Source organism: Columba livia, chromosome 9, assembly GCF_036013475.1.
Source record: "Columba livia isolate bColLiv1 breed racing homer chromosome 9, bColLiv1.pat.W.v2, whole genome shotgun sequence".
Lineage (NCBI taxonomy): Eukaryota > Metazoa > Chordata > Aves > Columbiformes > Columbidae > Columba > Columba livia.
The window spans coordinates 16,330,144-16,353,913 of record NC_088610.1 but is presented as its reverse complement, the minus strand read 5'-3'; the positions used below and the strand labels follow the sequence as shown (position 1 = coordinate 16,353,913).

At 37.8% G+C, this 23,770-nt stretch overlaps 1 protein-coding gene and 1 long non-coding RNA gene across 4 annotated transcripts in view; one reads left to right on the top strand and one right to left on the bottom strand.

Moving 5' to 3' along the window:
• The window catches only part of DNER (delta/notch like EGF repeat containing), a 109,702-nt gene extending 91,869 nt beyond the window's left edge, over nucleotides 1-17,833 (bottom strand). Inside the window, exon 1 of one of the 3 annotated variants that reach the window (XM_065072992.1) lies at nucleotides 17,470-17,833. In XM_065072992.1, the coding sequence (XP_064929064.1) occupies nucleotides 17,470-17,724 (255 nt within the window). In that variant the 5' untranslated portion in view covers nucleotides 17,725-17,833. The remainder of the gene's footprint in view (nucleotides 1-17,469) is intronic. The other 2 variants (XM_065072990.1, XM_065072991.1) reach the window with 2 other exon arrangements.
• LOC110361151 (uncharacterized) lies at nucleotides 17,156-21,893 on the top strand. Its single transcript, XR_002417550.2, has 3 exons — nucleotides 17,156-17,287; nucleotides 21,189-21,304; nucleotides 21,759-21,893. It is a non-coding gene; the product is annotated as an uncharacterized LOC110361151 (long non-coding RNA).
• The last annotated feature ends 1,877 nt before the right edge of the window (nucleotides 21,894-23,770 follow it).

Sequence of the window (23,770 nt, the reverse complement as noted above, 5' to 3'; positions counted from 1 at the left end):
TCCAAACAAAGCAAAGGTTGAAATCCTTAATTAGACATGAAAATAGATGAGCACATTTCAGAAATAGAAAAACCTTAATACTAGCTTCGGCAACTATTCGGCTTCCCTGTAATTCGGGGCGGGGGGAGAATACTGTTTGCTTTTAAAAATATAATCCTGTTCCAAAAAGATGTAAACCATTTAGATTCCATTCCTTACATAGAAACCTGTCTCACACGAAATGCAATGGACTAGAAATTGTGTCACTGCGTATGCTGCTGACAATTTCATTTATTTTTTTTTTTTTTTACTGTACTAAACTTTACATAATTTCAAGCACACAAATCAATAAGCACTGCAGCTTTCAGGTCAAAAGCAACCCCGAATTTTCACTTACAACCTTGATGAAACTTAGATATTTCATAGACATAGAAGTGTCTAGGAAACATACGGTTGGTTTTTATTACAACATCAACGAACCAGTTCACTGACATATCTGCATCTGGGCAACACTAAACATTCATGAGAGAAGTGCAAGCTAGAAACTCATTTCCCTGATAACAGACATCATAATCTGGCATGGTTGATGATTTTCAAAAGAAACTACTACTAATGCCTGAAATTGTACAATCAAGCAAAATATCTCACACTTCGTGGCAGCACTGAATTCAGATAATGCAAGAATGAAGCTGGACAGCCAGCCGAGCACTCTAGCCTGAAGCAGACACTAGTGTACGTTTGGCAAAATGGTTTACTTCACTTCATAAAGGTAAGTCTGAATGTAAAGTCATAAACAGTTTTTACCCTTTTTGAAGACGGATGTAAAGGAACATGCAAGCTACTGTTGCAGAAGTTAACCAACGTTTTAGCAGTCAATATAACTTCTTAAACTAACATTTCTTCTTCCTCTAACTTGATGGCTTCCATCCGTTGCAGTAATACTATAGTAAGTAAAGTAAGCACTGAATCAATATGATAAGAGTTCACCTTCCAACCATTATTCAGAAGGACATTTGTCATGGATCCTCTCTGCTGATAGGTGACTGATTCAATCATGGAAATGAATTGTTGCTGTTGAAGCAACTAAAGGTCCACTACTAACCAGGCTGGTAACAGTTTTACTTCAGAGAGCTCAGGCAGGACTGACTGCTCCTGCCATACCAGAGGAGCATCAAGAGCCATAGCCTAACTAAATTTTAAATAAAGGTGAGTCTACATAAAATGATGGGAGCCTGTTCACCCATTCACCTGGCAGTTATCCCATGTATTACCAAAAGATCTGTGTGCAGTTTGGGAATCTCTCTTTGTGAAGAATTGTTCCACATTTTTCTTTCTATAATAGGCTCACTATTCTTAGACTTCACTATTTTAGGTTTTTCTCTGGATCTTACAACAAAGCTGTATAAACAGACTTCACACTGATAGCATTTAATTGCCTTGCATGTGCTTTGGTTAACGCATGGATGATTCAAACAATTAAGATCCAGAAATGCTGATTAGTTTCCATTCTTTCAGAACCCAGGAAAATCTGCTGAAATAAACCAGTGATTCTCTACTGGACTCATGCAGTTCAAAATCATGCAGTCTGTCTTCTGAAATAAAGAAAGCGTGTCAAACTTGCTTTTCAACATTCTTTTGACCAGAGGGTTTAAAACACACCTACAAACAAGGCATCACTTTTATTCTTTTGGACTATCAATATGAAATTAATGCTATTTTAAGCATATTTTCAGACTGCAACAACAGGTACTTTAAGGATGGCTATATAAGCAGATGTTTATAAGCAATTCTCTTAAATGATGAATTACAACTGAGAAAGCCTATTTCATTCCTGAAAAATCAGCTATACTATATACAGTGTCCATTATTTATTTGTCCAGTGCAGAAGAAGAAATCCAATTGGTTTTGTCACTTTTTATCACCATATGGATCTATTTCCAGCAACAAAAGAACTACTTTGGTTTTCAGAATTACATATATGCACAAAATGCAAAAATTGATAAAATAGTGTGTTTATTACAGGAATAAGATGCTTCTGAATTTCTAAAGAACAGAGTTTAATTATGGTTCAAGACACACTGAACAATGCTTTTCATTCAGTGCTTTTCACTGTTATGCAACAACAGTTTTATTTAATACTATCATATAAATTTTAGATAAACAGAGCCCTTTGTAAATTATTAACTACCCATATTCAGAATGACTCCTGAAATTTTTAGGTTAATTTTAAGGAGGCAAAGACCTTTAATGAGTAGGACATACTTTAGCACAATCTCATAGATCCTTAAAGTTATTAAAATGTGAGGGTAATTTTGCCAGATAGACACCTGAAAGTCTTTCAGAGCAACAGCCTTAAAATTTATATTCATGGACACTTTCATGGGTCTTACCAGTTGGACAAAGGTCTGAACTGTCGTAGAAGGTGAAATAGGAGGTCTTGTCAAAGTACTTCAAGACACATTGCCATGACAGTCACTGGTGTATAAATCAAAATACATCAATTGCAAAACTCTACAGTTATGAAATCACTGTTTTAAGGAAGTGCTGAATTGCATTTTTAACTTCTAGTTTTAATATGTTTTCATAAAGAAGAGATGACATTCAACAGCTGATAATCATTAAGTAATTTTTTTTGTTACTGCAGCTACCACACAAAGTTCAAAACCTTTTGTTATCAAGGCAGACCCATTAAATCTGTACAAAGTTGTTTGTCTAATTAGTTTTATCTTACATATACATAGTCTGAGTCCTAAAGTTTGCATGTATTGTTTAAATTTGTGAGGCATTTCTAATTTGTTAAGTAATAAACAAATGTTAAGATACACTTCATGAATCTATATGATAGCTTTCATGGCTCGTTCAAAATTCTTGTTCCAAAACATTTAAACAATCCAGATACCCGCAATAAGTTGAATTGCAGAGGAACGGAGAATTGAACAAGATCTACCCTTTCCGTAAACACTGTGCCTCTGGTCTACCAACAGTGAAACCACTAGAGCAGTAGCACGCCAAGACTGACTTCTTTTCAGATGATGCACATGTAATCTGTAAGGAGATTCTCCTGGATAAGACTCATTCTGTGTAGCAGACCAAGTTGCAGAAGTCAATGATGGCATGGGATCCAGAAGGGCAAGGAGAAACCAGACACAAATACGGATTTTTGTTTCCAAATATTTCATCTACAATTTACACATCCCAACTCCCAAGAAAAATTTCTTGACTTCAGTCAACTCCGGAAAAGGTGATCTGCTGACATTCAAATATTGAGTTTTGTAATTTGCAGGCAATCAGATGGGAGAAATCTGGATGTGCATCAAACTTTATAGTGGGCTGACCTGGCAGCCAGGGAACAGCAAGCTGTAGGTTATTGTAATTAGCAAAGAGCATTCTGCGAAATCTCCTAGGACACAAAATTAGAACTGGTTCATTTTTATACAAAATAAGAGGAATTTCATGTGGACAATTTGATGACTACATTCAACTTTCAGTTGTTAGCAGATTTTTCAGGGATGAAAATAAGCAGACTACAGATGGGGAAAACATTGGAGCTGGCTCAGCAGGGTTAATTCTGGCATGATGCTGCATTACTAGTCAGCTGCAGTGCCTCAGCACCACACTCCAGGGACCAGAGTAATTGTGCATGGAGCTGGCAGAGAGTCAGGAGCTTTGCTAGCTCCTGATCAGCATTAGCCATTCTAAATAAAGCTCAGCTCTACATAGACAAATGTAGGTGACTCCACATGATCCCATCCTCATCAGTACCCTGGAGTTTTTTTCCCCCGTGAAGCATGCTCTTCTTTGATTTAAAGAAAAAAAAAATAAATAAATAAAAAAAGGAAGTGACTACTAGCAAAAGATTTTGTCCAAAGATGTTCCACTCCAGTTTCAGCCCTTCTCTACACATTTCCCTTGTCCCAAAGCACGTACAAGGAAAGGAGGTTAAACAAATAAACCTGTAGACAAAAGCAGACCCTATGCAACGTCACAAGAGCACAAATAAAAACCCACAATAATTTATTTTTTTAAAAAATGTGCATTTTGTGTGCCTGTTACTATAGAGGGAAAAAGTTTCATTATAATGAGAACAGTTGTAACCATTACTGAGCATTCCTGAAGTTTATAGTATAGACCAGGGAACATTTCCAGGGACACAGAACCACTACACAGAAATAAAGAGAAACTAGATAAACAATTCACTAGAATAACATCCTGTGATGAGGTAAAGTGGGGAAAGTAAAAATAAAACAGGGACCAAATTAAGACATTGTCACAACTATACAGGACCAAAATCTACCAGATTGCTAGATGATATACTAAAAACTTAAAGAATTAATCTGAACTGGACTATAATGAACGTAAATTAGCATCAGCAGAGGAAAAACTGCAGTACTCCTCAGGTCTGAAGGGACCTCTATGAGCTCTAAAAGGTCACCATATTGTTAGATTATACAAGAAAGTTTGTACTATATCTGAAATTATAATTACAGAGCCCATTTTGTGGTATGAAGACCTACATTTTTCTCATATCAGTAGATTTGCAGAGTGTAATGTGAAGATATTTTATTTCCAACATTACAGAGATACAGGAACTTTTGATGTTGAAGAAAATTTTGAGAGACTTTCTAGGGGCACGTCATCAGCCAAGCCTTGCAGTACCACATTTCCAAACCTTTAGATCAAAAAGACAGTGAGAACAGATCAGGCAAGACGCGAGGAAGAAAAAGCAGGGTAGGGGCAGGATTATTTCCCACATCTATCAATTTTTTGTAGCCAGAACTATTTTACATTAATTGACCAATAATGTGATCTTGTAGATATTGATCACTATTCCAGACTATTGATCCAAACTACAATCAGCTGAAAGCTATGGAAACAGTCTTTAATAATTAATTTAAATATACCTGCAAGACAGACTCTCATTTCTTTCTTCCTTCACTCATCTCAAGTCATATCAAATCTTCTATCTTCACATAGAATCAGACACAGAACCTACCCTATGCACAGTGAAAACATAAAAGACAAGGGTATCTAGGACAAGCTGTGCTTACCACAGCTACACGGCACAGCTAACGACTCAAGGTTTCAGAGGAAGGCCTCCAAGTCGCACTGCTGAAATCAAGTCACTTCAGAGTACCTGCACAATCTGATTGTTAATGAGAAATAGCTTTCCTTAAGAATGTCAGCAGCACCACTACCCACTGTCAAAAATCTCAGCTACAGTTGGCTCACCATTTTTAGTGTATTTATATATACACATTAATGATGGGAGTCTAGTAAAATTTTTAAGCTCAAGTGTCTCATTGCTGATAATTATTTAAAATGTTGTTAGGAAGAAGTTACTGTTGCACAGTTTCACCAAAAGATTGTGCAAAATCTATTCCAAAAAACATATATAAAAATTAGATCACAGATTTTACTTACACGGCCAAGGTGCACTGAGCTATCTCAAGTAGAGAAAGAGAAGGAAGTTGCTATGTGGTCTAGTTAGTTGAAACTGAGCAAGAAGCTGAATTGCAACACTTGTAACAGATGCACAGTACTTTTGTCTCTGATTTTCTACAAAGCATTTTACTTCAACAGCAAAATACTGAAAACAAGTTTGTTTGCAATGATGTCTCTGTGCTTCATAAGATTTGCAGGTACAATTCCCACTTTCCTCTATAAGCCATCCTCCTCAGCTAACCTGGTGAGAGGAGCCATCCATACAGATGACTGTAAAAATACTTTGGGTTGAACAATGGTACATAACATATAATAGGAATACAAAAATCCATAATCCTTTCATACCCGTGAGAGTGAGAAAGACACCCAGAACACTATGCAGCATCTTTTGGGCCTACAATACAGGCAGGTGCTGAAGAAAAGGCCAACAGTCAAATTCTCTGAGTTACATTATGCAAATTAATCTAGGTGAGACACAGAAAATTCAAACCAACTATCATTTTACTTATACCTAAAGAACTATCAGTACTGAAATGCAAGTTCCACAGTGCCACTGAAATGCAATTCAAGCAAGAAAATAAGCTATCAGGCTTTTTCAGCATCTGAATCCTCTTTGTCCAAAAATAAAAAAAATAAATAAGTATTTTTAGAAGTTAATTTTATTTATGCAACTCAGAGCTAAAAGACATCAACAGAAGCTACAGAAATTACATTCCTGCAGTTACAGTGAAAAGAAAAAAACAACTTAGGCAGTGAACAGATGCCTAAGCATCAAATGAACTGGGAATTGAACAGATGTTATTCTTATAAAGGTAGAACAAAACCAGGAAAACATATGTAGAAATTATTTCAAATAGATTGCCTTCCAATTGTCACTTGTTGTATCTATTTACTTATTTAGCTAGTATCCCAAAAATTATTCCAAGCATTGCGAAGGTCAAAGGCAAGGGCAGCTTGGTGGTTCAGGAGCAGCACTGCTGTAGGTGTGGATGACAGACTGGGACCCCAGCCCAGTTCTTCCTTTCCAAACCAAACACAGCCATGCACACTCCCCTTGCTCAGAGTTTATTTTGTACAGTAAATCAAAGCTTCTATAACTGCCAAATTCCAGAACACAGCCACAAGCACTCTGTGATTCAGCCTGAACGTATTGATTTCCTCATTCTACTATGAATATCTATTGCAAACATTTCAGCTTATCCATTATACAAGCTTAATAGTCAACCCATAAACTTTTTTCCTTTTTTTGATGATGCAGCCTATATTTCACATTTTAAGTAAAAAAAATGCAAACATGCAGCATCATATTCTCTACCATTCTTCATTCCACTTATTTCATGAGGTCTAAAGGGATTATGAATGACTTATTATTCTACGCATCCCACGATTCAATGACGACAACCAAATAGGTTTCTGCACTGAAACACCCCTACATCAAGTTTTTTTCCTCTAGGTTTGATGTTATCGGCTTTAGAATATAAGTAAATTCTCATAAAATAAGCGATGCAAGCTCCATCAGCAGCTTTCCTGTGTGACTTTTTTTTTGTTAACACACTGGGAAGGGGAAGAAACAAGAGAGAGAGAGAACAGTGAAGGTCAGTAACCGAAAACCAGCTGGATTATTAAAGTAGCTCGAGATTTCCAGGTCAAAAAAAGAATCTGGTGCAATGAAAAAGGCAGATGCTTTGGATATAGAGAGAATATGGAAAAAGATAGAGTGTGGAAAAATATTTTCTTAAACAAAGTAAACCGCAGATTCTAATGTAAGAAATACACATATCCTTCTGCACTCTCAGAATTTCTACAACATCAACCTAATACCTTTCCATTGCTTTTCAGAGGCAACAGCCAAATTTTAATATCAGAGTCCTATTACAGTTATGTAAATTGAGTCAATTTGTCCTTCCTTCAATTAAACATGTTAATTTCCCAGGAGACTCAACACCATTTTCTTCAGTTTTCATGCCATTACCACACAGTACGCTGTAGCCTTAAAAAGAATTAATAAAGTTTCTGGTCTTACAGACCCTGCCTATGTCAGTAAACCTCATGTAACTCAACTCACTGAAACTGAAAGATATACTCAGAAAAGAAAGTTTCTTGGACCCCTACATACAAGAACACAACCTCGGTGTTCCATAGTTATGATACATGCCAGACAACAACTCTCTTGCAACCAGACAGCAGAATTAGGACTCCCAATACAAAAGGCACTTAGCTCATGAATTATTACACTTCTACATAGCCATTTTTACCTCCTTCTGTTTTATAATGTTCAGTTATATTTGCCTAAATATTAGATTACAATTGAACTACATATACATAGACAATCACACGTTATTAATAGACTAAATCTGTATGAAACCTAAGCCGTATTTTGTCATTACTGAGATTCACTAATTTGATTTTGATAAAAGGTATTTAACAATTTGCCTAATTTCTTCAGCAGAAGAAACCATGCATCTGTTAAAACCTTTAAAACAAAAATACAAACACAATTTCCATGAATTTTTACAGACTTGCTGAATTTAAAGCACAAATCATTAGGGCTGAATAAGAAACATAAGATTTGCCATATAGTTCATGGTGATAGTTGCTGTCCTTATTGACAAATGCCACTACCAAATACTTCAAAGGGAGATCACAGTAACATACTAAGTCTGGAAAATTGCAAAAGTCTGTCCGTATATTTTCCTTGACTGCATTAGTTGATAACTAGCTGATGCCCAGAAGAATTTAACTGTTTCATTCCTGTTGGGTTTTTTTAAGCATTGTCCTTGTCACAAGATTACCTTTTATTCAGACTCTTCTTGTTTGACTCTATATGAAAGTGAGCAAGTTGTTTCTCCCAGGTTATCCAAATCTTGCCACATCTACTAATCACTTCTGTTGCCCTTTCTCTGAGTCATATCTATTTCTGCACTCTTTATCTTCTAAGTTACCTGGACTTGATTTCAGGGGATTAAGTACTATTCATTCATAGAAGAGAACAGCATTCTAGAACAGCTTCTGTTCTCTTGTGACATTAACTGTGCATCTTTACATTATTGGCATTTTGAGCACTCAGGCTCAGTGAGGATTAATCAACGTATCACCACTAGAACATATGGGTCTTCCTCCCAAATAATCACAGTTTATTTAGAAAAAGCATGGTTAGCCAAAATAATTCCTTCTCTTGTGCATTAGTCAATAACAAGCTTTAGCTTTATTAGGACCAGTACAAAGGGCCACATAAGGGCAACTTAAGACTGAAAACAAGGCTTGTTGTAAATAAAAAGAGTAACAGGATATGATTGCTTTTATAGCTACTATTCCTGAAGATACTCAAAAGTCTTCTCAAACTGACAATACGGTTGCTGTTGTAACTAATACATAAAGTACAACAAAGTTCCCAAAATCATTAACATTCAGTGACCTTATCTAAGTATAACAACCCTACTTTCACAGTCAAATTCAATCCTGTTCTTACTTTATTCAAGAGCACCTTGTTCACAAACACCTTTGCTACAGAAACCTTCAGAATACTGATCATTGATCCATTGTTCCTGCTTCCAGTGGGAAAGAACACTACGAAACTAAATTAATCTGTAGACTACTAGCCTGATTTTTTTCCAGACAAAGCAGCAGTCTAAATGGTTGGGGCTTTTTGTTTGGTTTTTGTTTGGTTTTTGTAAGAAGCATTTTTTCCCTTAAAATTTAAATATATTCTGGTAGACCACTGACACGTAATTCAGAATGTGGCATTTGAATATGATTCTTCCTTATTAAGTGCTTTTCACTCAGCATTCTTAAAGCCTTCATACGCATTGACAAATTAACCTTTCGAACACTCAGAATTAACTGCATTTATAAAGGAGAAATACAAGTAAGAAGGAGATAAGAGTTTTGCCCAGCGTGACTCAGCAAGGCAGTGAGAATTCCAAGCACCAAACTCTGATATTTCCATTCTTAGTCACAATGTATCACTTGCAGACCTTTCTCTACAGAGTTTACAGCTATTTTTTTCAGGTTTACAGCAGAATATAATACTAAATAATATAGTATAATTGCTATACTTACTACTGCCTGTATAATTGTAAAACGAACCAAGGCAAACCTGAAAAACAATACAGGACAGTGATATGTATTGCTGAACTTAAACGGGTTACAAATCAGCTTTTGAATGTGAGAGTGCTTCTTTGTAAGAGATTACACAACCAGTAGAACAAATTAAAGACTTTTCTTAAAAAGCAAGCATTGCTTTTCTCAATGTACATCCTGATATGCATTTCCACTGTCACAAAACTGCTGCAAAACTGCAAGAACTGTATGGCAATTTAAGATCTTTTCCCTAGTAATACAGTTATAATTTGTGTTTTATGTAGCTCATGTAGATGAGTGACAAGTGTCTTTCCAAGGGACATTTACTTCAGTGTTTACATTAATTCTTGTAAAATATAAAATGACCCAACCATACAGAAACAAAAAGTTGAAAAAAACTATTTTTTTCCTAAGAAACAGAGAACTAATTAAAGACTTTCAATAAGTGATGCTCTACAATGTCAAATGCACATATTAAACTGCTTTTACCTTCAGATTTTGACCGAAATGCCACTACGAAATGTTTAATGAAATTAATGCTACACAGTGCTTTCAATCCACGTGGATTCACTTTAAATATGGATGCTTTCATTTTGGGATCACCACACCACAATCAGGCACGTCTAGGTAAATTACTGAGCTGAATTGGTTGGTTGGTTTTTTAAAAAAGTGGATATTATTTAAGACTTCCTGCTAATACTGTTTTCAAAAGACCGGGTAACCTCTCAACACTATATTTAGATTAACCAGCAATCAACGTGAATATTGTTATTAGCTCAATCTTTTCAGCTCAGAAAGGACACTGCAGAAAACAAAGACAATATTCACTACATGCACAGGGAAGGATGAATGGAATAACCCACTTTTAAAAGGGAAAAAAACAGAACAGGGAAATTCAATTAAATTGCATGACAGAAATAAAAACTAATAAAGCCATGTTTTCCGTGTAATTAATCTGTGGGATTCATTGGAACACAAATATATCACAGCCAAAAAGAGTGAATATGAATAGTTTAGAGACTTGATATTTTAAAAGAACAGATTGAGCTCAGAGAGCAAGTAACAAGGAAAAAAGAGGAAAAAAAAAAAAAAAAAAAAGACGCTATTTTCAGCAGACTCATATCTGCCTATTAAAATGGAATTTCTTTCATCATTTTCTAAGATTTCCAGTCTTGCGATTCCATGATCAAGCTGAAATCCTACCATATGCCACCTCTGAAAATACAGATCTCGAGCAAGTACTTCTCAGAAGGGCAGTATATAGAAGATTCTGTGAGAACCCTCAAAAACAGGAGAGCACTTCTACCTTCTGTCATACTGAATCAAGTCATATAATTCCAGTATTTTAAGAAAGATTCTTGTTTGTGTGTTTTCCCATCCGTATTCTGTTGTTTCTTAACCTGTATTCAAGATAAGGTATTCTCCTAGTACACTGGGAAACTGCACCACTAAAGAGGATTTCCAGAGCTACACATATGACATCAAGTTAAGCATTTCAAAAGAAAGTATTTAAACAGGTATCATTGCAAAGTAATTCTCTCGGATCAGAGAACATAAACGGCAATGAAATATGACATATTAAAAAGCTGAAGCATCGTAGGATATCTATCTTCTACTGTTATTGTTACTTTACACCTGATTTGTGTCTCTGCAATATTTAATCACAAAAAAATAGGTAAAATCAACAATTAAAACTTTCACTTATATGATGGGATTTTTCAGAACTGAATAATTTTCATTTTAACTATTTGCAAATGTACTGACCTGACTCGCATTTAAAAATAAATACTTGGAACAGCTTTAAATGGAGTATTTCAAGACATTGAAAGAGAGAGTTCAAAGATTTACAAAGGTCAGCATGCAGATGATACCCAGATAATAACCACTTATATAATTGAGACAGTTAGTGTTATTACATTATTCCAGTTTATTCTATAAAAGTTTAGAATCATTTGTTTAGATCCCATGGCAAAAATCACAACATAATTCTTTATTGACTGCTTTGGAAATTGCTGAATTATAGTTCTCTTGCTCACAAATTTTCATTATATGCTTCAAGGCAAGATGCTAATTTGAAAAGCTGAAATTTCTGACTGAAAATATATTCCTACTACACTTAGAGAAAACAGATGTTATAATAGCTAAAACAAATCGGGTGGATAAACTATTTTTCACATTCATTTACTCTGTGCAAACATTACCCATATTTGATACTGGACATCACCATACTGCAGAACTTCATCAGTTCTACTGCAACCAGGGAGATCAAAGTTTGTGGGGTACCTGAGCAACATTTCACCTATGGATCAAAAAAACTTCACAGAAAACAAATAATACTCAGCAGTCCTGTTGGACATATAATTGTTACTTGAAGAAGAAAACTCAGTACTGACTATGAAATGTGAGTATACTAATTGGTGACTAAAGGAGCTGTAAACAAAGTGGCTTGAAATTAATACTAAAGATTTTTCAGATATCTAATAATAATATTGTCATCTTAGAACTTCTGCTTGCACTGTACACAAGTTTGTCAGCTTCCAGGTACAGTTTAGACTTGATGTAAAAGATATATGAATAATATACGTGCAGATAATTTAGCAGAATATCTAGCAAAGGGAAAGCAGAAATATGACAGAGTAATAGGCAAATGCAAAATCTAGGAAAAAAAAAAAATCTCCACAAGTGTGTGCATATATGGAATCACAGAACAGAATCATAGAATGGTTAAGGCTGGAAGGGACCTGAGGGAGCTCTCTGGTCCCACTGCTGCTCAGGCCCAGGCTAATGCTAGGCCAAGGTGCTTGGGGTCTTGGCCACTTATGTCCCAGATCTCCAAGGATGGAGATCCCACAACTGTTCTAAGTGTCTGTTCCAGTGTTAAACACCATCATTGTGAGGATTTTTTTTTTCCTCAGATCTAACTGGAACTTCCCCTACTATAACACGTCAGCTCTTGTCCTTTCAGTGTGCATGTCTGAGAGAAGTCTTGATCCATCTTCACTATGATCACCCATCAGGTAGCTGAAGATGGCACTTCATTTCCCTCAGCCTCCTCCAGGAAAAACAAACTGAGCTCTCGCAGCCTCTTCTTGCACACAGTATATGCATCAACACAAATATTCAAATTCTGCAACTTTAAAGCACCACAAGAGTTAGCAGAGTTCATCGGCAGGAAGTAACATGGTAGCTCAGAACTCCAGCTGAGCTACATCCAAATAAAACAAGAAAACTATACAATTTACTCTTATTAAAGATGAAAGAGGAAACAGAATGGTCACATAACAAAACACACCACAATAAACATATAAACTAAGGATATACCTTTCATTAATGAGTACAGGATGGAAAAATAGCATTTAAAATATGCTAGAGAACTCATTATGAATTCAAGGATTATTTAGAGACCTTTCAGAAGGGATGTCAGTGCTCAATAGAAAATAGGATCTCGTGAAGAATTAATCAGGATACTCACATGAAGGTGATTTAGCAGTCTGATTAAAGGATGTCCTTTTATACAGCACTGTCCAGTGCAACCTGAAACAACCTGACCAATGAAATTTTGTACCACTTACTCTGAAGTATTAGATCATTGAGTCAAGAAACAATAATCATCCATTGTGCAGCAGTTTGCTAACCATGGATGTCTGCCTTCAGCACTAAACAGCACATTATCAGAAAACTATTAGGAAGATAAATAAATTCTAAGAAACAAAAACCCAACATAGGATTAAAAAAAAAAATAACAACAACAAGTAGAGGGCACAAAACGAAGAACTGAATCACTGCATTCCAGTCTACAAATGTTCAAATACCATGGTGAAAGACGAGAATAAAATCAGTTGGCATTCAAAAATACAAAAAATGAGAGAATGAAGAAAACTATAATCAGGCAGACATTCAGGAGCAAAAAAACAATTAAAATGTTCTAACAAAAAAAAAAATAAATAAATAAACTACTGTCCACCTGTATTAGTTTTTATGCTATCACTTCCCTCCTTCACTGTTTTAAACTCAGGTTACATCTTTATAAAATTTCATTTTAAATAAACTGTCCACAGTCACATGTAAAAAATATTTTACACTGTAGGCATAGAAAGATAGCCACGATAGGTGTGGAAAGACAACAAATCTTCCCCAAGATCAAAGAGATCATTTTGCTACTAAAACAACAATTCCAATACTAGCTCCGAAATGCTATTACATCAGTGGCTACCACATCACTCTCAGAAGTGGAACATTCACTCAACACTAATCAGACTATATAGAAGAGAACTGCTGCAAAGTCAGATGCTGGCTCAAAATGCTTGGACACTACTTGTTTTCTAGTTTTGATTACTAACAGAATCTATAAAATAAATAAAAGCATTCTGAAAAGCACCAAAGTAAAACAATGAGGGAAAATTAAAAACCACAGGAGAGAAGAAGAAAGGAAAACAAACAAACAAACAACAAAACAAGAAAAGCAACTAAAACAAATTTTAAAATATATTGATAAATGAATGTTTGTTCACATTATAGTCTTTCAATGGAATTAGAACTAGCACGGAACCAAATAAACATTATGCAATTTAATGCAATTAGCTAGGTTCAGATTGTGGATTTTTAAGGAAATGACGAAGTCTAGCATGGAATTTTTCATTTCCTATTTAGTACCTTATATCTGTAAAATTATTTCACAAGGCATGGGAAAAAAAAAACAAACAATATTCACATAAAACTTTCCTGATCAAGAAAAACAATTGTATTGAATTATACATATCATTAGAAATAACAGAGTAGTCATTAGACTAGTGATTAGAAATAAAGATTAATGTTTGCCTTTCAAAGTAAAAGATAAGTAAAAACTTAAGGAATATAAAGTTTAGGGAACTTTAATATCTCTCACTCATTTAATTTCCATTTATTTTGCCAAGTTCTCTCAATGTTAAGCTGAGAATTGTCCAATTTCAAACTCTTGCAGAAGGGTGGTTGAATTCACTATGATTTTTGCACAATTTCCTTGGTAACATATGTGATTTATTTGCTCAGGCTAAAGTTTAAGATACTTCAACACATTAATCCTATTTCTTCTTCACACAGACTAGAAATATGATAAAGAGGGGGAAAAATCCAGAACCATGAAAAGAAATTGAGTTAAATTAGAGCAATGTCCCACAATGTGAAACTAAACAATCCTTAACAAAACAAAACTTAAGTTTACAAAACAAGCAATGTAAGATATATACACATGCATAATTCATGGGATGGATACACTAAGAGGACCTGTAATTTCTGTTGTTAAATAAACAATGAGTTAGTAAAGCAATTATAATATGAGATCATGGAAGTAGCTTAAGTCCAAGTTAAATACTTCACTCGGTGACAGGAAAGCTCTGAGCATTTAGACGTATCTCATGTCTATGTGATGCCAGTCTTATTCTTTGCTACTTCTCCTATGCCAGCACAGGCATTGTCAATTGCAACAAAACCAGTTACAGTAAAAGCTTCAGTAGCAATATTTGTGGGCAATCTCCAGCTTTGAGTGTTAGCAATCCTTCTACATTATCAACTTCACTGTGCCCATCTTTCCTTCATTCTATATCTCTAGGCATCAAAGCAGAATCAGCAAAACATTGCTCTCACTGCAAGTAACAAGAAAGTAAATCTGTATTTTCAGAGAAGTGGGGTTCCCAAAAACTCCAGTTCCATTAAAAAATTCCAAAAACATAACTTTACCCTCCATGATCTAGGTGTTTAAGCATAATAATTCCTGTTCTTTTTTTTCCACCTCTTGGTATTGTCTTCTGCAAGTCAAACTGTTCAATAACAACCTCAGCAGTTAAGTTGAAAATCCCATCTAGGTATTTTCAAATGATTCCCTGAGTTTGTCCATAGTTTTCTCACAGTCGCTAAGAGATATGAGAAAAAAATCCTTACCGTTTTTTTAATAATCATTACAGTTATTTGTTATCACTGAATTGGAAAACATGATCTGTTTTACCTTTCTTTGTAGGAGTTTAAGCTGTTAGGCATCTGAATGCCAGAGCAATACAAGAATTGATACATTTGTATCATATTTATTTCAATAAAATTAACAAAACCTCAACTATGGATATATCATATTATCCCTCTAAATAACCTGCTTGCTCTCTAGTTAATTAAAGTTACATTTCAAAACTGTATTAACTTTTCACAGCTAACTGGCATCCATACTTCAGCTGCTGACACGATAAGCTAGAAGTTGCACCCATTTTTTATCAGTTTGCCTTCCAGGGTCATTACTCTGTATTTTCTAAAAAGAAACAAAATGTACAAGTCTGTAATCCTCCTCTTATTAGTTAATAAAAAGCATTAAGTGCTATGAAAATATTGCCTATCTCTTTTATTAGAAAAACAATTAAATCCCGTTCCCCAGGCTCACCACTTCACTGGAGGTATGATGCCAGCAAGCGCTACATTTTACCAAGTCTTTAAAAGGGTCATTAATCCTTCAGTCATGGATCTCAGACATTTAGGTCTAACTGCAACAAGCAGAAGCAAACACACAGCGCTCTCTTTCTTTCTTTCTTTGTAGCGATAGAAATATAGTAAATTCTTACGAGGCCAACAGCTAAAATTAGCCAAAGAGAAATCTATTTAATCCACCTTCATCTGCCTGATTTTACAGACCCTCATTATTGTAAATATTTTCACTTTCGTTGTTACACTGAATCAACTGAGATATTTCAAGGCAAGCACAGAAGTCCGTGAGGAGTGCTCCTTCTTTACAGTCACTTTTATATTCACCTAAACATTAAGTCTCCAGTAAACGTATTACCCCTTTTATCTGTTCAACAGTATAACTTGGGTACTACATGACCAAGAAACAATTAAAAAAAAAAAGGCAAACTGAATTTACTTGAATTAATTTGCTTCTACATCCAATCCACTTAAAACAGAGAGCATTATCCAAAGAAATGGTAGCCAATCCATACAGCCTTTTGTACACGGCTATTACAGAAAGTAACCCGTAGCATCATCTACATATGCAGGAACCAAGCCTCTTTGTCCCTGCACCTGCTTTTCCTTATCTAAAGATACAGAAGATTAAGTTTTTGTGAATTTTTGACCATGATAACAAAGATTTTAATCCTTAATGCTAGAGATAAAAAAAAAAAACTTTGTAACAATAATTAGATTGTATTATTACATTAAATTTCAATGTGACCAAGCATATTAGAAAGATACTGCTTACCGCCCTCACTGTATTTTAGATCATCAGCCCTACTCAGAACATTCTGACCTTTCAGAATTCAAAATCATTCCAAGAAGCACCCGAAATGGGGAAGCAAGTACACCTGACCTACGGAGGCACGATCAGTACTCAATGCAACACAGCATCCACTTACAAGGACCATCCTTTTCACCTTAAAATAAGTCAATACTAAATAAACTGCGAGAACTGGGCGGCGGGGGCTGGCTATAGTACTGAGACGAGCCTGGAAGGCACCGGCTGAGCTCAGCCCCATCCCCGTTCACCTCTAACCGAGCCCCTTCGCCGCCGCCCCGCCGCACGCCCGGAGCTCGCCCCGGCAGCCGCTTTACGCGTCCCCGGGCACGAAGCGCCGCCAGTCCCTGGGATGCCCGGGGCAGCCCGAGGCCGCCCGCAGCGGCCGCTAACGGCACCAACGGCTGCAGCGCGAGCTGCCGGCGGGCAGGAGCGGCCGCGCGGAGGATAGACGCCGCTCGCCGGGGGAGCGGGCACCGGCCGCCGCCGCTACGCGCCTCCGGGGCGGCCTGGCCAGCGAACAGGCAGCGGAACAGCTCGGTACGGGGCGAGGCAGAACGGGCAGAGCCGCCCGCAGACGGGGTGGGGTGAGGCGGACCGAGCGCAGACCAAGCGGGGACACCCAAGGACACGGACGGGCACAAGGACGCAGGACAGGAGGGACGCGCTGAGGCGGCGGCACCCGGGAGGGGCACGCGGGGCGCTCTCGGCGCGCCCCTTACCTGGCAGTAGGTGCCGGTGACCCCCGCGGGGCAGGCGCAGCTGTAGGCGGCCGGCGGCTGGGGCGGCAGCAGCTGGAGGCGGCGGGGCGCGGCGGGGCCCCGGGCCGGCACCGGCGAGCAGGTGCCGTTGTTGCGGCAGGGCTGGCTGAGGCAGGGGTCCCGGCCGGAGGGCGCGGCGGTGGCCGGCCCGGGAAGGCAGGCGCGGCGCTGGGCGAGGGCGAGCAGCAGCAGGAGGAGCGGGGCGGCTCGGGGCATGGCGGCGGGGCGTGCGGGTGCTGCTCCGCTGCGGGTACCGGCTGGGAGAGGATGGGATGGAAGCAGCGGCCGCCCGGCTGCTCCCTACCCCCGTTCCCCGGGCAACGTGAGGGCGGGGACTGGGCGGGGAGGAGCCGCCAGCCGCGCCGCCGCGGACCGGCAGGGGGCAGCCGCCCGCCCGCAGCGCTCCGGGTCCGGGAGAGGCGGCAGCCGGGCGGGGTGAGCAGCGGCGGGCGGGGCGCGGCCGGGGGCAGCGAGGCCGGTTTTATTTCGTCCCTAGAGCCATGGTCGGGCTCAGGTCGGAGCGGACAGGGATGCGGCCCCAACCGCGCCCGTCTTCCCTGGGCGTGGGAACGGCGGCCGGGCGGCGCCGAGCCGCGCGGGCACGGGGAGCGGCGCTGCGCTGGAACGGGAGCGGTCCGGAGCCGCCAGGGCCCACGGTTGGCGCGGCGGGAGTCAGGGACAGCGCAGCAGCGCTCGGCCTCTCAGCGAGCGCTGCCCTCGGTCAGACACACAGCCTGTCAGAGAAACTCCTCGTTCAGGAGACGTCAGCGTTTGCTGCTTCACAAGGGGAACGTGCTGATAAGTGCTCTGAAATTGTATTAAGACCAAAGTAGCAGCAGATGAAAAGCATGAAAATTAATCTTGTCCTTGCTCATACCGCAAAAAAACAGCTGTATATTTAGCTACAGCTGATTTTTTTAAGTAATTTATATTTTACCAGCCTTCTGGGGAATTTTTAACTGCCTCTGATTGGAACTAAGGTACAGGATCTGTAAATCAGTTAACGGACAGCAGGAAGATAGTTCACATTCTCTGACCTTCTATTCATTTACTTCAACAAAAGTGAAGTATTTAAATGTAACAACTTTTCACATCTCGGTCACAGGGTTGCAGGAGCACTGATGACAGCACGGTGCCACACCTGATAAACCTTTGCACTTCACATACAACTGAAAGCGGTAGAAATAAATGGTGATGCGAATGCAACTGAAAAGTCATCAGGGTTTCTAGGAGCCTAAACATGACCCCAGATCCCTACATGGAGGCTGAAGTGAGCTGTCACTGCTCCTCCAGCACCCCAGGAGCCCCATTTTCCCTCCCTCCCCCAACAGCAGCTGCCCCAGCTCCATCCACTGCCCCACCCTGGCCAGGGCCTGAGATCCAGACTGAGCCCTTCAGTCACACTGGGCTGACGTACTTCCCCCCAGACAACAGTGGGTTCTAATGTTTAGTACAGCCTATAGGCACTGTGGTAACATTATTATTATTAATAATAATAATAATAATGTCTTAGTTATATATATCTGAATTAGGTTGTTCATTTATTTTCCACCTTCTTATGGTCACTTTTTCAACCAATACTTCTTCATCAGAGCCCTTCACACATTGAGACAAAAAAAAAAAAAAAACCTGCTGGACTGACCAGAGCAGTTCATCTTTTCTTTAGTGATGGTTATCAAATGCTCTGGCACAGTGTAATACAGGAACTTGGGAAACATTCTCACAATTTTAAACTGAAATACTACTTACTGTTGTTTAAGTGTGGGGTTTTTTGCAACTGTAAGAAACATTTTTTTCATTTGCTAAGCTTGTTCTTAACAATGTAGTGGAAAGCAATAGCAAATGCCATGCCCATGTCAAGTTATGGTAACTGTTCATTCTATTCCATTCACAAGAGTTGTGGCCTTGTTCTACAAGAAAATAATTTGATTTTTCATTATTTGTTCTTGGTAAGGCCACAGAAGCTTCTGTTTGTGTCCTTGTTATCTTCCAAGTGCTTTGAAAGAACTTGTATATACATCCCAGGTTGCTGTGGCATTTGATATTAAAGGAGCTGGGCTGTAATTCTCTCCCTCTTCCTTCTCACTAAAAATGTTTGTCCTTTCCCAATCTCCTAGGACTTCACCCTTGTATACACATTGTCAAAGACAGATGTTAGTAACTAGCTTTGGCCAGTTCTCTATACCTCTTGGAGAACAAATCATCAGAACCAGACAATCTGAAAAGTGTTCTACTTTCCCACCTGACCCACCTTCCTTTCTGCTCAAGCACTTTTCCCTGCTGATGATGTGTTCACCAGCTGACCAACCTTCAGAACAAACAGCATGTCTGACTTGACTGCTTAATTGTTCTTGGTACCCCAAAGGATTCAGTAATTCCAGTGGAGGTCTGGTCTAGGTCTGATGCTTTTTAGTAGTAAGACAATATAGAAAATATTGGAAAAAGACTGCTTCAGGACTAACAGCTAGATCAGATAATGAATTCTGTGAGGTAGTAGCATGGTATTTGAAGAAGAGAACAACTTTAAAAACAAGCTAGTCAACCAACAGAGTAGGACATAAACACGGTGTTCTGAGTCAGATTGGGCCTAACTATATTACATGAGTTTCCTTAGCATTTTACAGAATATATAAGCAATGTTTGCATTATAATTGCCAATTTCATAAGGAAATATTTAACTGCACAAAAGAAAATATTATGCTTACCTAATTAGCTAGTGATTTTCCAAAATGCTGTATCTTTTTTATGCATTTTAATGTTTCAATATGCATAGTTTAAATAATTTTATAGTCAGCTTTCCATAAACAAATTACTAATCTCAGTATTCAATAAGGATTCAAACTGTCTGCTTCATATACACTTGCTAGAATTTGAATTGTATTACCAGTCTAATAGCTTACTAGTGTGTTTTAGATAAGCTACATTAGTGCTTAACTATTTGTTTTGATGAAGAAGTACTCATCCTCTAGTGGCTTGAAGAAAATTTTGCAGAGATTTTTTAATCTCTTCTGATTAAATATTTAGTGAGGAACAAAAATCCCTGTGATTTCTTAAGAGAAAGTTTTATGCTTTAAATGTCCCCCCACAACAACAATGATCTTTTTTGTAAATATTGATGAATACTTTTAAAACCACCTACTATTAGTTACCTTTTTCTTTACTAGTATAGGACGAGACAGTTACTGTGTTGAGCCTTTTCTGGACAGTGTCTGGACTACGATTCTTTTCCATAGAAAACTCTTATAAACTCTTATATTGGGGAGCATAAAAACACTGTGCTGTGAAAATCCATTATGCCACTTTCATCAGTGTCACACAGCCAATGCAGGGGCCATAGTATTTCCCACATCTTCACCTATTTGTCTGGCTCACAGGAACTGCGATCATCCAGTCATCATCCAATGTATTGATTATATATTTTTTGAACAATTGACTAAAATTAATTCATACCTCTACACAGCATGGTTGTCTCACAAACTAAATAACTGTGAGCTATTTAAGAAATATCTTTTCTCTAAAACTTGGCAGAAAATTTGTCTCAATAATTGCTGCACCTTTCACCAAAAAAACCTGTACACAATGTGAAACAAGATACTTTTGCAGCAAATATGTGCTTTTTATACTCATGTTTTTTAATCACCATGCTGCAAGTATTAACTGTGCTGAAATTCATCTTACAGAAAGACTGATCTGGACCTACCTTTAAACAGATAAACCTACACTGAGGAAAATCCTGCATACTTATACCAAGTTTGCATCAACTTCTAGGGAGCTTGTTTGAAAAGCCTCTCAGAAGGTAATACCACAAAACAGATGTTGGAAGGAACTAACACAACTGTAGCTCAAGGTGTTTAAATCCAATGACATACATACAGTAAAATAATTAAGGAAGAACATATGGAGATATTTACAGTTTTCCACTCTATTCTAAAGCCATGACTTAAGCTTTCAAATAATGACCTGATGTGACTACGATTTCAGTAAAGATTAAAAAGTAATTTATAATGTATCATTTATACAGACAGTAATTTTTAGTCAAAGAAACAGAGCAAGTGCAAAGCATAGAATCTATGTCAGTATTATCTTAAATATCTTAGAATTTACATAGATGTTTCATTAATCCAAATGATATGCTTAATATGACAACTATTAGAACAAGTATTTGGCCATGAGAACTTGGAAGTAGTATTATATCTGAGGAAGAGCTATTTTTATATCCAGTAAGTAAAAGACTTCTTATGAATTTCAAGGTACATATGGCAGAGAACATGAGGTCTATATTCTGGTTGACTGGAAAACCCTACACATCAAAAGCTGTCCAGAGAAGAAAGATAAATAAAATATAAATAGACATTTTACCTGAAGGTAACAGAAGGAAAAAAAAAAAGCAAATCATAAGGTAAGCTAGAGAATGGTTTTAAGGCTTTATGTTTCTCATTGTTATTCCTCCTGTGCACTAAAGAAAAAAGTGATGCTTTTGGTTGGTTGGTGGTCACAAAAGGGCCAGCCTCTGTGATTCTCAAGGCAGCAGCCAGCAGTAAAAATAAGCTACATACAGAACTGCTTTCATTGTTTTAATTTCAACACAAAATTTCATAGCAAATACAAAACTGAATTTATGTGGTTTGTTTTGGTAGGTTTTGGTGGTGGCGATTGTTTTTTTCCCTTTATGCCATTATTCTTTAGGGTCTTTTTCAGTATTCATTTCTTTTCATGTTTTCCATTTATTATTGCTCTAGTAACATCACTCTCACTAGATTCCAAATGTCGCCTTTTTAATCTGCATTCTCTTGCACACAGTTTGTAAGAGCAGATTATGGCTCAGTCCAAGATTGCAATGTCAATTTAATTCTCTCCCTATGCATTTCTTTCAAATAAATAAGGCACGTATATATGTTTTTTAGTAAAAGTGGATCCACAAAATACCTTGATTCCTTTATAGGTTGACTCTTCAGGCTCCCATTTAACTTAGTGCTGATCATGACTCGCCACCCTCTGCTGAGGTAAAGTGATATTATCCCCATTTTACAGCTCAGGCTCCAGCCCAGATTCTAAACTATTCAGACACCTAACCAACAAGTTGGATTCTTGCCTAACATCCTAGAGGAAGCCACTAATATGTAGAAAATTCATCCTACAGCTCTGAACTACTGACTTATGCAATAATATAGAAAACAATCAGACTCAAAATTCTATAAGAACTAAGAATAAGTGTCATATATGCACTACTTACAGGAAATCAGTGAAGCCAGTATGATAGGCAGTTATACTGAAAGGGGGACACCGTGCAATGTGTGTGTTGTTAACACCAATTTAAAGTCAGGGAAAAGGAGACTCAACAGATCCAAAGTGTCAGTGCCACTTGCAGAGGAAGCAGATGTGCACTGGTCAGAGTTAATGACAGCCTGTTATATAGCGTATCCACTATTTCTTCTAACCTTTTGAAAACAAAGTGGTAATATTTTAAGACAGTTCTGGGGCAATTTTCGTTAGGCCTCCCACATAAAGAACCTCTCTCATTCATTTTATGTCAAGACTAGAAATTACAGTATCCAATCTTTATTTGAAGACCACAAGTGATGAAGGCCCTAGGCACATTTTTCTGAAGAACTTAAATCATCATTTTAATCTGAATAATCTGGTTTAATCAGTCCTCCACTGGATCTAGCTTTATTGTTTTCTCACAGGCTAAAGAACTAGATGCTCTCAGAGTCATTTACATAGCATTTTTACTTCCGTAGGTGACTCTACAGTAGGATCAAGCTTTGTTAATGTGCTTTCAGATGAACTGAACATTTTTGTCGTCATATTTATTAAGACTAATGTGCTATAACTCACATGGACATTTCATGGCAACAGAAGTTAAATACTCACCATTTATTTGTGTACAGCCACTGCAAATACCTTTTCTTTATGCAGATGTATTAACAATTACTGGTTTCTGAGGAAACACGCAATATCTTCAGCTTACTGTGGGTCTGTAAAAACTGCATAGGGAATAGACAAAAATTATGTGGGCTTTTCCTTATACCGTAAAAATCTTCAGAAATAAATGCCAGACTGTGTAAATGTCACATGCACAAAGTTAAAACAAACAAATCTAATACCTGATGTGAAATGCATTACTAATGCAAATATAAATAAAGATTCTTAATTGCTTTTCATAGCAGGATAGGTACTGTCTGGTAAGTGTTCACTCGGTCAGCCACAGTACTACACAAACATGGCTGTATCACTTGGGCCTTGGAAGCACAAAATACAG